The following is an 18162-nucleotide window of genomic DNA, read 5'->3' on the forward strand; positions in this document are numbered from 1 at the left end:
GAGAAGGAGGAGGAAGAAGGAGGAGGAGGAAGGAGGAGGAGAAGAAGAAGAAGAAGGAGGAGGAAGAGGAGGAGGAGGAAGGAGAGGAGGAGGAAGAAGAGGAGGAGGAGGAAGAAGAGGAGGAGGAGGAAGAAGAGGAGGAGGAGGAAGAAGAGGAGGAGGAAGAGGAGGAGGAGGAAGAAGAGGTGGAGGAAGAAGAGGTGGAGGAAGAAGAGGAGGAGGAGGAAGAAGAGGAGGAGGAGGAAGAAGAGGAGGAGGAAGAGGAGGAGGAGGAAGAAGAGGTGGAGGAAGAAGAGGAGGAGGAAGAGGAGGAGGAGGAAGAAGAGGAGGAGGAGGAAGAAGAGGAGGAGGAGGAGGAAGGAGAAGGAGGAGGAAGGAGAAGGAGGAGGAAGAGGAGAGGAGAAGGAGGAGGAGTACTATGATGCTTGGTTCAAATAAATAAATGGGATTTAAGATTAAAATAAGTAATAATGCCAGGTCTCTATCTGTTCCTGGGGTGAGTCCTTGCTCTCCCAACACAGACTTTGGGCAAGTTTCTCAAAACTTAACTGTGAAGATTTCTTTGCTTGAGAGCAGCTCAGATTCACTTGTATTTTTCTCTAGTTTTCTACACAAGCCTTGTGTTTACCTAGACTGATGATTCCTGGTTTACTCGGTCTCTCTTTCTGAGGAGACCTTGTTCCCTTCCATGAAGATGCAGGACGTGGAAGACGCAGGGTGTGAACAGGACACAGCTACGCCTCTGTTTCTGGTCTGCCTCAGCTGCCTGGGAATGAGTCAGAGCAGCACGGGGAGGTGCCCTGGCTCTTAGCTTTCTGGTAGGGAGAACAGAGTGCAGGCTGCGGCCCAGCTGAAACCAGTCTCCCTTCATGGCCCAGCTGAAACCAGTCTCCCTTCGTGGCACAGACTGACAAACCCTGTAACACTTCCTGTGTGTGGCTATTACACAGGCTCCTGACCTCAGCTGTCTTAAGTTTTTTCTTTAACTGTTTCACATGCCCTGGTTAGAAAACTCTGCCCTTTAAATGGCTTCCATCCTGGCCTAGTTCATTTCCCCTGTCTTCCCTTTTTGCTTTGTACCAAGACTCTGGAACCCCCACCTCAAGCTTCCTGATGACACCTATTCCATCGGGGTGACTCAGAATGGATCTTCTTTCTCTTTCCTAAGTTCATGCCTCACCCCTACCCACTTGCCACCAAAGGTGACACAGTCCTGGGAAAACAGGCTCTTAATTACTGGCCCAGTATCATGGGAAAGATTCTACGGGCTTCCTTTTTGAGACATAATTATCTTGAAACAACAGCAACACTTTATTTTCTACAGTTTGAAACGGGATCTTGCTTCGTAGCCCAGGCTGGCCTTAAACTTCTGTTCTTCTACCTCTGCCTCTTAAATACTAGGATTACAGGTGTAACAAAGCCAAGCCTGGTGCTGTTTGATGCTGGATCTAATCTAGGTTTTCGTGCATGCTAGGCGAGCACTCTGCCAAGACAGCGTCCCCAGTTCCAATCTTCAAATGTCTGTTTTTGTTTGTTGGTTTGTTGGTTGTTTTGTTTTGTTTTTTTCCTTTCGTTTTCTGGGCCTCACGCCTAAGGCTTCACACATGCTAAGCACGTAATGTATCACTGAGCTGGACCCCTACCCCTTTACAGCTATTTATTGTGTGGGGTGCATGCATGCCACAGATTGATGGTAGAGGTCAGAGTACAATTCACAGAAGTCAGTTCTTTCTACCCACTGTGTGGGTCCCAGGGGTCAAACTCAGGTCACCAGGCTCGGCAGCAGGTGCCTTTATCCACTGAGCCACCTCATTCTAGAATGTAGAACATGACGTGTTTGTTTTGTGGTTCTTGATTGAGCAAAAAAAAAAAAAAAAACCCTTTGCATTGATTAATTATATATGCAATCAGTACTGACTAGGTTGGCTGTATTTGTCTAAAAATGTCAGTTGTCTTCATCGACAGGGATTTCTCTCGGACCTCCCTCCCTCTGTGTTTCTGTCTCTGTCCCTGTCCCCCAACCACCACTCTCTTTTTTTGAGACAGGGTTTCTCTGTGTAGCCCTGGCTGTTCCAGAACTGACTCTGTAGACCAGGCTGGCTTCGAACTCAGAATTCTGCCTGCTTTTGCCTCCTGAGTGTTGGGATTAAAGATGTCCACCACCACAGTTGGATTATTTGTTCGGAATTCTGCTGTTTTCTCCCTCTCCACCGTTGACTTTTTCTTTGGTAGTCAAGATTGACCCAGTTTCAAGGGTTTTGGGCTCTTATTCAAGGAACTGGAATAAAAGCTCAGAAAGATTTTTTAAAAGGATTAAGGAAACTTTAAAGCAAAACAATAGAAAAGATCAAAATATACCACAAGGGAGCAGTGGCCACATGAGAGTACTCAAGGGCCCTAATTATGGTTTGGGGCTTCCTTTCATGGCATTCTAGAGAAGGAGGAACCTAGCGATGATAGTTCTCTGGTTTGACTGATAGACTATAACAGAATCTTTTATCTGCTGTGCATGTCTTTCCCCACAACCCTGGATTTTAATTATATGCACACCCAGTTCTGTATAGGCATAAGATGACAAATAGATACTCCCTAAAAGTTTACTTCAGCACAAGGTTTTATTTTACTGTACATATGACTGAAAGAAGTTCAGACTGACTCATACCCTGCCCCCACGTGTGTTTGAATGAATAGAAACTGTCCAATTGAGAGCTACAAAGAGAAGAAATATATCCCATTGTTCGGAAAGGGGAGTGTGGTTAGCCCAGTGCAGGGGTGGGGTCCGAGGTCACTAGGTGCACTCACAGTTCAGAGAGCAGCAGTGTGCTCGTAGTTCGGTAGGTAGAGGATACACATACTGCTAAAAGCATTATTTGAAGAGTGGTGTGAACATAACCCAAACCCATAGAGTCCTAAGATATTAAACTCTTTCTCAGGCTTATTGGTCTCAGATTGAGCCAGTATTTCTAGGCAAGCATTCTACTGCCCAACTATATAACTCTAAACCTTAGTTATCCAGCATCTCTCTAAATGGTTGTCCTTGGGGAGAAACGCCCATGGCTTCTCATTAGGGTGTGAGCCCTGGTTCCACAGTTCACTCCCATCTTACCTCACCCTTTTGCCTGAGGTTTCAATAAATCCCTGTAAATTCTAAATAAGATTTGCAGATGAGCTACAGAAACCTCTGGGCTTAAGGGGATTCTGTGCAACCACAGTCCCTTCTAATCTAATCCCTCAGGGGGAGGGTCCCAAGGGCTGTTGGTGCATTTGTGCCACAACCCATGAATTCTTTATGGATGGCCCTTTGTGCCTGCTAATGGGGCCTGAAATGTACAATCTGCCTTGAGTAACAGTGAAAGGGTGCCCTCTCCCGACCTCGCCTCAGTCCCTGAATGATTTATGGATGCAGGCCAGACCCACTGGAGATTCATTACTGATGTTTTTTATGAGATTTTTTTCTCCAAGGGAAGGAAGTTGATGTTCATGTATATGGTGAACTCTACTGTGTGTGTGTGTGTGTGTGAGAGAGAGAGAGAGAGAGAGAGAGAGAGAGAGAGAGAGAGAGAGAGAGACAGACAGAGAGAGACAGAGACAGAGACAGAGAAAGATTGTCTTTAAAAAAAGAAGGGAGATTGTCTCTCGGACTAAAAAAAAAAAAAGGAAGGGTGAGTGCACCCTAGTGTCAGGGTTCTCTTCGCTGCCATCATCACAGATGATGAGGTAATACAGTTAGCTCAGAGCCTCCCATCCTCTCTTGGCTGTCCCGGTTTGCTTTGTTTGGAGAGTCTCATTTACCCCAGGCTATCCCCTGAGCCACTGTGCATCCAAGGACAGCCTTGAGCTTCTGACCCTCTTGCCTCTCCCCTACATGCCATGGCACCTGGCTTTTCTGTGTTTATTATTGTTCTTAATGCTATTTTTATTTATTTATTTTATAAATGTGAGTACATTGTTCCTCTCTTCAGACACACATAAGAAGAGGGTATCGTATTCCTTTACAGTTGGTTGTGAGCCACCATGTGGTGGCTGGGAATTGAACTCAGGACCTCTGGAAGAGCAGTCAGTGCTCTTAACCTCTGAGCCATCTCTCCAGCCCTTATTATTATTATTATTATTATTATTATTATTATTATTATTATTATTTCGGAGCTGGGGACCGAACCCAGGGCCTTGCACTTGCTAGGCAAACGCTCTACCACTGAGCTAAATCCCCAATCCCCTTTATTATTGTTATTAATGCTATTTTTATTTATTTATTTTATAAATGTGAGTACATTGTTGACACACATCAGAAGAGGGTATTGAATTCCTTTACAGATGGTTGTGAGCCACCATGTGGTTGCTGGGAATTGAACTCTGGACCTCTGGAAGAGCAGTCAGTGCTCTTAACCACTGAGCCATCTCTCCAGCCCTTAATGCTATTTTTTTTATTTTTATTTATCTTTATTTTTTTTCGGAGCTGGGGACCGAACCCAGGGCCTTGCGCTTGCTAGGTAAGTGCTCTACCACTGAGCTAAATCCCCAACCCTTAATACTATTTTTTTTTTTTTTTTGGTTCTTTTTTTCGGAGCTGGGGACCGAACCCAGGGCCTTGTGCTTCCTAGGCAAGCCTCTACCACTGAGCTAAATCCCCAACCCCCCTTAATACTATTTTTTAATTGAGTGTGTGTCTGCCATTTTGCTGTATGTGTTCTGGTGCTCATGAAGGCCAGGAAAGGATGTTGGCTCTATTGAAGCCTACCACTTCTTAGGTTTTAAAAGTTGTTTTATTAGTGTGTGTGAATCCACATTCAAGTGGGCACATCTATGTCACAACTTTTAGGGGTTGGGTCTCTGCTCCCACAGCACATGGACTCTGCACATCAGACTTGGATGAAAATTACTTTTATCTCCTGAGCTATCACACTACCCTCTCTGTGCTGTGTTAATCGGACGCCACAATCCAGTCACTCAGTGCTTATCCGGAGAGCTGGGTGTGCTTTGTGGAACAAAGAAGGGAAGATCCCATCCCTGCTTAGTAAGTCCTAAGTCTAACAGGAGACAACAAGACCTACATATTGGGCTGGAGAGATGGCTCAGTGGTTAAGAGCACTGACTGCTCTTCCAGAGGTCCTGAGTTCAATTCCCAGCAACCACATGGTGGCTCACAACCATCTGTAAAGGAATTCAATACCCTCTTCTGATGTGTGTCAACAATGTACTCACATTTATAAAATAAATAAATAAAAATAGCATTAATACAATAATAAGGGCTGGAGAGATGGCTCAGAGGTTAGGAGCACTGACTGCTCTTTCAGAGGTCCTGAGTTCAATTCCCAGCAACCACATGGTGGCTCACAACCATCTGTAATGAGATCCGATGCCCTCTTCTGGTGTGTCTGAAGACAGTGATGGTATACTCACATACATAGAATAAATAAATAAAATCTTTAAAAAAAAAAAAAGACCTACATGTATTGGTAGAGGAAAGGCCCTTTAGGGAGAGTGGGACTTGAGTCCAAGCATCCAAAGCCATTATGTCTCTGTAGACAGTGCCAACTGAGAAGCCAGTTGAGAAGAGAGGACAAATGTGCTTGGGAGACTCCAGGAAGTGCCACCGTCCATAACTTGAGTGAAACCAGAGCCTCAGGGTTTTTATCTCTTCTGATTTGGTGCAGGCTGTTGTCTCTCTCCGTGTCCCCATGTCTCCCACCTTCTCCATCCAGTCTACCACCTTCACCACTCTAGTTTAGAGGCTGGACTTCTTCCTTTTTCAATGTTTGTCCCCAGTGTAGACCAAAGTCCCTTCTTTGGTTTTCTCTTAGCAGGTATGGTAGCTCATGCCTGTTGTTTTAACACTTGGGAGGGAGAGGCAGGAGGATTCCTTAGAGTTCCATTTGTGTGGGGTTGGGGATTTAGCTCAGTGATAGAGCGTTTGCCTAGCAAGCGCAAGGCCCTGGGTTTGGTCCCTAGCTCCGGGGAAAAAAAAAAAAAGGAAAAAAGAGTTCCGTGTGTGTGTGTGTGTGTGTGTGTGTGTGTGTGTGTGTGTGTGTGTGTGTATAGCAACCTGGTATGGCAGCTGACACTTGTTAATGCCAGCGCTCAGGAGGCGAGGCAGGGGAATTATAGAGAGTTCCAACTTGCTGGGCTTTAGAGTGAAACTACCTCAAACAATAATGACAATAACACAAAATGAGGGCAAAACAAAACCAAGCGTTCCACCCCCCCCCACTCCCCCCAACACCCCCTCCCTCCCAGCTCCCCTACTCCCCTAACACCCCCATCCCCCAAAAGAAATGTTTACAAAACACAGAAAACCACAAGTAGTTTACAAGGAACACCTTGTTCTTTGGGACTTGTAAACCCTAGCTCTTTCCAAGTGAGATCCCAGAAAAAGGTCATTCATTGCTGGGGTCCAACACCCAAGAGGATCCTTTGAACTCTTTTTTTTTTTTTTAAAGATTTATTTATGGGTTGGGGATTTAGCTCAGTGGTAGAGCGCTTGCCTAGGAAGCGCAAGGCCCTGGGTTCGGTCCCCAGCTCTGAAAAAAAAAAAAAAAAAAAAAAAAGATTTATTTATTTTATGTATATGAGTACACTGTCCCTGTCTTCATGCACACTAGAAGAGGGCATCGGATCCCATTACAGATGGTTGTGAGGCACTACGTGGTTGCTGGGATTTGAACTCAGGACCTCTGGAAGAAGAGTCAGTGCCCTTAACCACTGAGCCATCTCTCCAGCCCCCTCTTTGAACTCTTAATCCTTTCAAATAGAAGTCAATGCTACTCAGTGGCCTTTATCATCTCAGGAAAGACACAGCTGGAGAATCCCCCGAGGGACACCCTGTGCAACAAAGGGTGATGCTTGCTGTGGCTGTTGCTGTAGGAGCAATTTCGCGGAAGCTTTGAAGCAGACGCAGAAGCTGAGAGGGGGTGGTGGAGGGTTGGGAGGCTCAGCTTCCTGGAACCTTGGTTTTGACCTCTAGGAACTCAGTGTTGTTCTCTGACACAGATGGTTTCTATTCTCTTTCTGCTTTCTCCCCACCTCCCCTCCAACCCCCTGGTGTTCTCCTTTCTCATGAGATCAAGCAGAAGAGACTCAGCTTTCTTTGTTTCCTGTGTTGTTTCCAACACTCCGCCTGTCCAGACCTCCAGTTCTAGGGCAGTGTTCATCTTCTTCTTCTTTTTTTTAATTTTGTTTTGTTTCATCGGTTGGTTTGTTTTTGTTTTGTCTGCTTGTTTGTCTTGTGTTTTGGAGATGGGGTTTCTCTGTGTACTCTTGGCTGTCCTGGAACTTGGTCTTTACCCCAGGCTGGTCTTGAACTCAGAAATCCGCCTGCCTCTGCGTCCCAAGTGCTGGGATTAAAGGTATGTGCCACCACAGGCAGGTGTGGACAGTGTTCTTCCCTTTTTCATTTATTTATTTATTTATTTATTTATTTATTTATTTTATTTTATTTTATTTTATTTAATTGGATATTTTTAAATTTACATTTCAAATGTTATCCCTTTTCCCGGTTTCCCTGCCATAAACCCCTTATCCCATAACCCCTTCCTCTGCTTCTATGAGGGTGTTCCCCCACCCACCTACCCCTTCCCACCTCCCTGTTCTGACATTCCCCCTACTTTGGGGCATCGAGCCTGTAGACAGTGTTCTTTTTTTTTGGTTCTTTTTTTTTTTTTCGGAGCTGGGGACCGAACCCAGGGTTTTGTGCTTCCTAGGCAAGCACTCTACCACTGAGCTAAATCCCCAACCCCAACAGTGTTCTTAAAAGGGGATTCTCCATACAGAACTGAGAGAACAAACAGGCCCCAGAAGAACTACATACAAGATGCTACAAAATTCCCAGAAATGGATTAAAAAACCTACCAGTGCTTAGAGACAGGACAAATGATCTTTCTTTTTTTCTTGAGACAGGTTCTCTGGAGGAGGAGGTTGGTCTTGAACTTGCTTTGCGAATGAACATAACCTTGAACTTTGAAAAGTGTGTGTGTGTGTGTGTGTGTGTGTGTGTGTGTGTGTGTGTGTGTGTGAAGAGTGTGTGCATCTGTGAGGGCCCACAGAGGACCGAAGATCCCCTCAACCTAGAGTTACAGAAGGTTGTGAGCCCAACTTGGATCCTGAGAACTGAACTTGGGTCCTCTGGAAAGTCAGGAATAGGAAGTTTTCTCAAGAGCTGACTCATCTCTTAGCCCCTAAAGAGGCTTGAGACTTTAAACATTTTTTTTTTTTATATTATATTTTATTTATTTTTTGGTTCTTTTTTTCGGAGCTGGGAACCGAACCCAGGGCCTTGTGCTTCCTAGGCAAGTGCTCTACCACTGAGCTAAATCCCCAACCCCACATTTTTATTTTTGAGACAGGCAGAATCTATGTCAACTTGGGTGACCTGGAACTCTTGATGTAGACAAGCAGAGTGAGCTCCAACTAGCAGAGATCCCCCTGACTCTGCCTCCCAGCACTGGGATTGAAGTCATGCCATGCCTGCTCAGGTTTGGAACTTTTTTATTTTTTAAAATTAGTTAAGGGCTAGAGAGATAGCTTAGCAGTTAAGAGCACTTACTGCTCTTCAAAAGGTCCTGAGTTCAATTCCCAGCAACCACATGGTGGTTCATAAACATCTGTAATGAGGTCTGATGCCCTTTTTGGTGTGTCTGAAGATAGCTACACTGTACTCATATACATAAAATAAATAATTCTTTAAAAATAAATAATTTATTTTAAAATATTTTATCATTGTATTTTTTTAAAGATTATATTTATTTACTTTATGTATATGAGTACACTGTAGCTGTCTTCAGACACACCAGAAGAGGGCATCGGATCCCATTCCAGATGGTTGTGAGCCACCATGTGGTTGCTGGGAATTGAACTCAGGACCTCTGGAAGAGCAGTCGGGTGCTCTTAACCTCTGAGCCATCTCTCCAGCCCCCTATCATTGTATTTTTTATGTGCATGTTTTTGTCTACATGTATGTCTGTCTGCCCCTGATGCCTGTGGAGATCAGATGAGGTCATCATATCCCCTGAAACTATTTACAGATGGTTGTGAACCACTATGTCTGTGCTGGGAATTGAGCCTGGGTCCTCTAGAAGAATAGCCAGCCATTGCTCCTAACCACTGAGCTATCATTCCCCCTCGAGGTTTAGGAATTAACAAATTTAAGAGTTGTTTTTTGTTTGTTTTTGTTTTCTGTTTTTTTTTTTTTTTTTTTTTTGACCTAGGGTCTCAGAACCCAGGCACTGCTTGACTCTCCTATGTAGCCAAGGATGACCTTACACCTCTGATCTTCCTGCCTCCACCTCCTGAATGCTGGGATTATGAACATGTGCTGTTAGGCTCAGTTTATGGGGTGCTGGTGAATGAGCCAGGGCTTTCTTTTTTTTTGGTTCTTTTTTTCGGAGCTGGGGACCGAACCCAGGGCCTTGCGCTTCCTAGGTAAGCGCTCTACAAGCCCAGGGCTTTCTGCATGATAGGCAAGCATTCTGACAACTGGGCCACACACCCACCTCCAATTTTGAACTTCTGATCCTCCAGCCACCATCTCAAAAATGCTGGGATGACGGTAATGAGCCACCACAATCAGCTTATGAAGCACTAGGAGGATCAAACCCAGGACCTCGCCAATGCTAGGTAAGCAATCTCCCAACTGAGCTGCATCCCCAGCCACCTTCTCTCCTCTTTTTTTTTGGTTCTTTTTTTCGGAGCTGGGGACCGAACCCAGGGCCTTGCGCTTCCTAGGCAAGCGCTCTACCACTGAGCTAAATCCCCAACCCCGACCTTCTCTCCTCTTAAAATCTGTATTCTGGGCACTTAATATAAGTCGAGCCTAGGCTAGGGCTGGTTTGTTGTGTAGGCTATTAAGACGATTAAGACTTGGGAGAGACAGCTCAGTGGTTAAGAGCACTGGCTGCTCTTCCAAAGGTCCTGAGTTCAATTCCCAGCAACCACGTGGTGGCTCACAACCATCTGTAATGGGATATCAGAGGCCCTCTTCTGGTCTGTCTGAGAGAAAACAAAACAAAACAAAAAACAGTTACAATGTACTCACATAAAATAAATAAATCTTAAAAAAAAAAAAAGACTTGGGAACAGAGACAGTGATATCATGGAAACCGAGGGAACCCAGAACTTCCAGGTATGAGAGACGAGTCAAGAAAAACAAGGACCAAAGGCTACCTCATTAGATTTGTAATGAGAAGGTCAATTGTACAAGTTACCATGACGGCTTTATTGGAGGGTTGAAGACAGGTGAAAGCGTGATTAAATTAATAGTTGGTTGGCTAATGACAGGCGAGGGAGGGAAGACACTGTAGACTATTATTTGGGTGGCTTGGTTGTGCAGGACACAGGGGGACAGGTAACCAGATGCAGACTCATGGCTAAAGGCAATGGTCTGTCAATTTTCAAAGAACTATTCTTTGGTCACAGGACTTGGGGGAATCAAATCGGTACTGACTGGAAGCTCCTCCTCCCTGATAGCTACCTTGTAAAATGTTGGAACATGTTATTCAAACTGCTGGAGGGTGAGGGATGGTTATCAACAGCCCTACCCAGATTGTAAATCCTGCAAATTACAACAACAGCTGGCTGGGCAATGGTGGTATGATATTGTGAAGGTAACCGAGAGCTGTGTGATTGGACGTAAGGTCCATTCAGTAGGAGGGAACTCAGATCTCCTACTTCAAAACTAGCCAAGAACTGAAGAACACATAGACCCTAGGGGAGAACCTATGGCTACCATTTTGCTCAACTGATTTAAATAGAAACTGTCTTCTAAATATTTATCTTTATACCCATAGATAAGTACAGACCTCGCCTCTCATCAAAGAAGCTTCTTTTTGCAGCAGACAGAGGCAATTACCGAGAACCACAACTTATCAAAGCATAGAAAATGAGTGTAATGTGCCCATCCACAAATGGGACACCTGTGACGCAACATCTATACCCCAGGGTTTCAGAATAGGGGGTGAAATTACTTTAAGAGCCAGAGGACAGGAAAACTGCTGTAAGATAGCATCTGTGTACATGAACTTGCAACAGTACAGTCGCCTGCGTGTGACCACATGAGGAGCAAGAAGCTAATTGCTTACATCTTGAACTGCAAGTATGAAGCAGAGAGAAAAAAACTGGAAAATGACGTGAGTTTTAAAGCCTGTCTCCAGTGACACACTTTCTCCAACAAGAGCACATCATCAAGACCTCCCCAAATAGCGCCACCAGCTGGACACCAAGTGTTTAAATACAGGAGCCCACAGGGGACATTTTCGTTTAAACCACTGCATTTGTCCAAGTGATCAACCCCACACCCAAGTATACACAGATGACCCGACTACATACACACATATGCACATACATGTGCACACACACATACACACGTGTGGGGGAGGGGTGGATACGATGTAAATACATTGTAGTTATGTATGAAATTCTAAAAAGGTAATAGATGATTACGTTGTTATTTTTTTGTTCCTGCTTTTCCTAGTGGGAGCTGAAGCTGTTAGGAGGGGTCTCCGGATGGAATCGATGTTGAATGGGTTGCACAGAGGCCAGCTAGCAGAACCTCATTGCCATAGAACAGGTGAGAGAAAATGAAATAATCTAAGACTTACACAGACCTAGGACTCTAGAGTAGGGAACTGTGACTAGAGACAGACAAATAACACTGTAGGCACAATTAGCATCAGGAATGTTCATGGCAGAGTTGTGATTCTTTCTCACAGGAGCTTACTCTGTAGACCACGCTAGCCCTGAACGCATTGAGATTGAAAGAAAGCAGGAACAGATGATTAGGGGAAGTGGCTCTTCAGATGGAATGTTGATGAATTAAAAAGGAAAAAAAAAGTAAGTCAGGTTTTTTTTTTTTTTTTTTTTTTTTTTGGTTCTTTTTTTTCGGAGCTGGGGATCGAACCCAGGGCCTTGCGCTTCCTAGGCAAGCGCTCTACCACTGAGCTAAATCCTCAACCCCAGTAAGCCAGGTTTTGCACACCATTAATCCCAGCATTTGGGAGGCAGAAGCAGGTACATGTCTGAGTTTGAGGCCAGCCTAGTCTACAGATTGAGTTCCAGGATATCTAGAGTGACACACAGAATCTCTATGGGGGGGGGGGGAGGCCAGAGGGGGGGGTGAGTGGAATGCAAAACAGAGCTGTTTGGAATTTCTGGGGTGCGGACAATGTGTATGCAGACTTTGTTTCTGCTTTGAGAGGCTGCAGAAAACAGCGAGTAGTTGCTGACAGCCTGGCTTCCCCCTGAATAAGTTACTCTGCTTTACATCCTCAGTAGAGACAATAACATTGACTGCTCCATCCAGTCTGTGGGAGAATTATATAGGCTCAGAGATGTTAAGTGCTTAGGGTAGTGTCTGGCATGAAGAAGGTATTCCATTAGTACCATCAGGTCAGAGATGGCCATAAAGAAACAGACAGGGAGCATAGGGAGGCAAGGCCAGCCTGGTCTACATAGTGAGTTCTAGGACAGCCAGAGCTACACAGTGAGACCATGTCTCAAAAGCAAAACAAAGCAAAACAAACAAACAAAACCCCTAAAAGAAATAAAGACACAGATGGGCTAAGGAAGGTTCCTTAGCATCAGAAACTGACAAATCAATGGAATGAAAAGAAAACCAATCAGTTTCACAATAGATAGGTTTGCAAAATGTTAGTGGGTAAAAGGAGGCTCTCCTAGACACAGTTAACTGATAATATCTCACATCTGTTCTGCACCTTTGCAGAACACCTACACTGTCCAAGGTTGTCCACTTACAAAACAAAGGCACAGAGTGCTTTTCTTCCCATTCCCCTCGAAGGTGACTAGACAGAAACCAGGATTTTCCCACCTCTTGACAACCCACTGCACCCCAGAGCATGCTGCCTTGTCCAGCACCAGTTTCGGTTTATCTGGCTGTGGAACCCCTGGGGCTCTCCAGGCTGCAGGTTACAACCTGCAGATAGCTGTCTTTCCTCTTTCACCTGTCACTGGATGACTTGCGGGCCTTAGGAATCCTTTATCTGCATCTTCACAGAGGAGTTGAAAGAGACCTTGAGTCCAAATGGAGACTACCCACAGTTCCTCAGGGTTTTTGTCCTGAATTTCCATGTAAATAAAATTTCAAGGGGTTGGGGATTTAGCTCAGTGGTAGAGCGCTTGCCTAGCAAGCGTAAGGCCCTGGGTTCAGTCCCCAGCTCTGAAAAAAAAGAAAAAAAAATTTCGAATGGAAACTGTATAACCTTTTTTTTTTTTTTTTTTTAAATCTCACTGTCCTTTTTTAAGAAGCCAGAGTGGGGCTGGGCATTGAAAGCTCCCAGCTCACATCTGTAGTCCCAGTAGTTGGGAGGCTGAGGCAGGAGTTTGTAGCCTAGAGTTGGTTCAGTTTTTTTTTTTTTTTTTTTTTTTCCGGAGCTGGGGACCGAACCCAGAGCCTTGCGCTTGCTAGGCAAGCACTCTACCGCTGAGCTAAATCCCCAACGAGTTGGTTCAGTTTATGGCAATCTTTTTATTTTTTTAAAGATTTATTTATTTTATTTATATGTTAGTACATTGTAGTTCTCTTCAGACACTTCAGAAGAGAGCATCCCATTACAGATGGTTGTGAGCCACCATGTGGTTGCTGGGAATTGAACTTAGGACCTCTGGAAGAGCAGTCAGTGCTCTTAACCGCTGAACCATCTCTCCAGCCCCCAGTTTATGGCAATCTTACTCCTTTAGTTGCTGAGTTCTGGGATTACAGTATGTCCAGTGCCATTCACGTCTGACCTAGTGTTTCTAACATAGTAAGGGTCATTAATGCACCCCCAAATCTGACTTTTGTGTTAGCTAAACAGAACATGTTTGCAGGACAGTCTTGGCACACAAACCGCCAACCAGCAGTCTCTAAGGCTGATAAACAGTATTTATAGGTTGATTTCATTGACTCACACGATAAACATACCAGGGGTTTTCACTGCAGGTTGGGTGACACAGGTTTTGAAATTTGCCTAGTTCTTGTCTCCATTTTACACATTAAAAAAGATGAAATTTGAGCCACCAAATAACTTAACCATGATCACAGGTTGGCAAATGAGTGGGATTTGAGTTAAGTTTGTTTCCATAACCCAACGTTATGACTCAGAGAATGCAGAGGCTGTGGTCAAGGTTGAATGCATCTATTTATCCTGAAGGAAAGGTCAGCAAAGAAACAGAGGGGGACAAGTCAGTCGGAGAAAATCATCCAAGGATCGAACCCAGAGGTTTAAAAAAAAAAAAAAAACAAGAGAAGGTTTTCAGATGAAGGGTCAGCTCTTGTTCACGCTGTGTAGAGCGCTTGCCTGACATTCATAAACCCTAATTTTAATCTCTAGAAAACTCTCCAAAGACAAAAAAAAGGAAGATAGGAAGGAAGAAAGAAAAGAAAGAGGAAGAAGTAAAGTAAGAGAAGGAAAGGAAGGGAGAGGGAAGTGCCTGAACGGCAGCACAGTTATTAAAACGGCGACAGATGACTACAAGTTCCAGAGAGCGACGCGCCTATTTTCCCGCCAGCGCCTCGGCCGGCCTTGTGAGAACTTCAAATCCCGGCATGCCCCGGGGCGCACCGGTCCTCGCCCCTCGTCGGTCCCGCCCCCTTTCCCCACAGCCCCCGCCCGCCGGGTTGGCCTCGGAGAGTTTGTCCGGTGGCCGTGGTAAACGGAGGTGCAGTAAGAACCCCGGCGGCAGCACGATGGGCGACTCCAAAGTGAAAGTGGCGGTACGGGTCCGGCCAATGAACCGACGAGGTGAGAACTTGTCCCGGGCCGGGGGCGACAGGTGCCTGTAGTGGTAGAGCCTTGGCGTCCCGGGGGTCTCGGCGGGCTCCCCTCAGCGCGCGTGCGCCCTCGACGGCGCGGTCGGGCCCTCAGCCCTCCGCCCCGCCAGCTGTCACCGAGCTCGGCAGGCCTGGGGCAGCTCCGGCCTCACAGCCTCCTGTACACGCAGCTCTTAGGGCGGACAGCCCTACTTTTCGATTTTCCACGTTCCATTCCTTGAACCTGCACCTTGTTGCTGTTTGCAGAAAAGGAAGGACGTGCCTTCCTAATTCTTTCTGGTTTATGATTATCGAGAGCTAGCTTTCTTTCTTTCTTTTTTTCTTTTTCTTGAAGTGATAGTCATCTCAACAATAAATAGTCTCGGTGCCAAGATTCTTGGGAAATTGTATCTTTCAGACATGCTCTGAAGTCTGTAGGGAGGGTAGAGAAAGTAGATAAACTCAGGACACGTAAATCATCTCTCCAAGTTGGAAGGACTGAAGCCCAACTTGTGTCCGGAGAGTAGCTGGTTTTTGCCTTTGCAGCTTCACCAGAGGGTGACTGTGTAGGATACTTAAAATGAGGTGATGTGTTTGAAAACACTTTATATACAAGTCTTGTTATTGAGGTGCTGCTGGGCTCCCAGGGGATGGAATTGCAGTTAGTTGATTTAGACTACTGACTAGCTAGAATTGTTTTCTAGGGTTTCTAGTTTGTTTTACTGTGTTTAAAGTCAAGTGTGTAGGAAATAGTTTTTCTGTTTCCCTGCCCTTTGGCGTATATATGGAGGTAAACAGGTGGGACAGTTGACAAAAGATTTTTCTGGTTGGTTGTTCTGTGGGAAAGCTGGTTTCTCTGTTTTCTTGGCGTTGGTTTGCCTACCTGAACGTGCTTAAGTCTATGAGGCATGTTTTTCCCTGAAGACTTAACTTTTTAAGCTCTCAGCTAATTGCCTCCTTGCATCCAGGTTATCACAAAACAGAGTGAGTATCTTAGAAGTCCGAAAGTTTTCAACTCTTCCATTTTCGAGTGTCCAGACATCTTTATTTTGGATCACTTCAAGCTCATTGTGATCATTACTGCGATTAAAAAACAAAAGAGAACAGCCAAGTGAAATCCGACTTATCTGGGACTGATTCGGAAAGGATGGGTTCAGCACATTCTTAAAATTTCCTTTTTGCAAAATACTTGGAAATGTCAGTGCTGAAGGAGGCCTCTAGCCAGCCACCACAGCAGGGCTTGGCACAGATAGTTAGAGCCCAACTCTTCCTTGTTTTCTCTCACTGGGAGGAAGCTACTGCCTTTAATTTGCTATGCTTGTAATTCTTAACAGTGGCTGTTACTATGCTCAGAGTTTCGAGACATTCATTGAATGATTTTAGCTATAGAGTACATGTTAGCTGTTCCTTACATTGAACATTGTCTTCCTTCTTCTCTCCTTCTCTCCTTCCTTTTTTTTTTTTTTGAGACTGGGTCTCCCTACATAGCCCTGGCTGCCCTGGAACTCAGCATGTAGACCAGGCTGGCCTCAAATTCACAGAAATCCACCTGCCTCTGCCCAGATCTTTAGTGCTGGTATTAAAGGCATTCACCACAATGCCTGGCACTTCTTTCTTTCTAAAACAGTGCTAAGGATTGGAACACTGGTCCTCACCTGCATTTTATCCACCGAACCATCTGAGTTCAGCCAGCCAGCCAGGCATCTCCCCAGTCCTGTTTTTCCCCACTTATTTATTTTGAGGTAGTGTCCTCGTGTAGACCAGGGTGGCCTGGAACTTGCAGTCATCTTCCTGCCTCAGCCTCCTGAGTGCATTGCGGGGATGCACCAACCACTGCTGACTGAACTCACTTTAAAATGAATGTTTACAGTTTGGTTCCACTGTTCAGTGACAACTGCCCCCTAGTCTCTTTGCTTCCTCTATCTTGTGTCTCTAGTGTTCATCACAGATCATTTCTTCATCTACAGGTTATTACGAAATTTAATAGCGAGGAACCTTAAAGCTTGTTATTTCTAAGTTGGCATCTTGAATTCCCATGAAAAGGCAGTAACAAAATTGAGCTGCTTTTTGCTGAGTTTGAAAAGAACCCTATTTAAACATTACCTCTTCCGAGGAAAGTGGTATTGTGATAGCATGTGGCTGTCAAGTAGTTGGGTCTAGTTCTGGGTGCTCCTGACTTAGTGTGTGTGTGAGGATTGACATGGTCACTGGGTTGTACTTCCCATCATAGACTCTGTTGTTTGAATGATGTTTGTGTCTTTTGAGGAGTCTGAAGGTTTCCAGAACTCTTCAGTGTAGGGTTCAGTTCTTTGTGTGACTTAGTGGCTGGTTGTGTTTAAGGGGCTTCAGCATTTCTGCTCAACTGTCTGCGGCGGTGGGAACTTAATTGAATATCAAGGGGTAGTTCCTAATTTAATGATAGCTAGAGTTGTAGTGGCTAATTTGTCAAGATAAAGAGAGGGAGGGAGGGAGAAAAGAGAGAGAGAGAGTGAGAGAGAGAGAGAGAGAGAGAGAGTGTGTGTGTGTGTGTGTCTGTGTGTGTGTGTGTCTGTGTGTGTGTGTGTCTGTGTGTCTGTGTCTGTCGGTCTGTAATCTTAGAACTTGGTGGAGGCAGGCAGAAGGATCTCAGTTTGAGGTGAGTCTGGGCTGCGTACATAGTAAAATTTGCTTTTTTTTAGCTAACCAACTAACCTTCCTTCTTCCTGGCCTCTGTTTTTCACCTTTTTTCTTTTGGTGATACTGGAGACTTAACCAGGGCCTTGTATACACTAATGTTTTCATTCTGGTGTTAGGCTCGCATGCATGTGTAATCTTTTTTTTTTTTTTTTTTTTTTTGGTTCTTTTTTTCGGAGCTGGGGACCGAACCCAGGGCCTTGTGCTTCTTAGGCAAGCGCTCTACCACTGAGCTAAATCCCCAGCCCCGCATGTGTAATCTTAACGTTACAGCTTCTAGTCATCTGAAATAGGAAGCTAAGCTGCTAAAGAGGTAAATGTTGTTATTTAAGAGATCTTGAACTTGTCTTTGAAAATGATGTTCCTCTTTCTTTTGGTATTGTTTTGAGATTGGGTCTCTGGTGACTCAGGCTAACCTCAGACCTGCTGTGTAGTTGAGGCTTTCCTTCTACCTCTACCTCCTGAGTGCTGGGATTACAGTCTTGTTCTATCCTGCTTAGTTCTTGTCTGTTCTTTTAGACTGTACAACTCAATATATGTGTTTACATCCTTCTACATACTGCAGAGAAGACCATTTCATATCTTATAAAAAAATCTGAGAGGCCTTTATTTTTGTTTTATGTCCTTGAGTTTTTTCCTTGCATACATATATATGCACCATATGTGTACACTATCCAAAGAGGCCAGAAGAGGGTGTTGGATCCCCTCGAACCGGAGTAATAGGCTTTGTGAGTTGCCATAAGGGTTCAGAGGAC

The 18162-nt window shown here is 44.8% G+C and overlaps 1 protein-coding gene across 2 annotated transcripts in view; it reads left to right on the top strand.

Moving 5' to 3' along the window:
* Positions 1-14610: 14610 nt before the first annotated feature.
* The window catches only part of Kif13b (kinesin family member 13B), a 157661-nt gene continuing 154109 nt past the window's right edge, over positions 14611-18162 (top strand). For both annotated transcript variants that reach the window (NM_001412036.1, NM_001412035.1), the window contains exon 1: positions 14611-14726. In NM_001412036.1, the coding sequence (NP_001398965.1) occupies positions 14672-14726 (55 nt within the window). In that variant the 5' untranslated portion in view covers positions 14611-14671. The remainder of the gene's footprint in view (positions 14727-18162) is intronic.

The sequence above is a fragment of the Rattus norvegicus genome, chromosome 15 (genome assembly GCF_036323735.1).
Source record: "Rattus norvegicus strain BN/NHsdMcwi chromosome 15, GRCr8, whole genome shotgun sequence".
In the NCBI taxonomy this organism is placed as follows: Eukaryota; Metazoa; Chordata; class Mammalia; order Rodentia; family Muridae; genus Rattus; species Rattus norvegicus.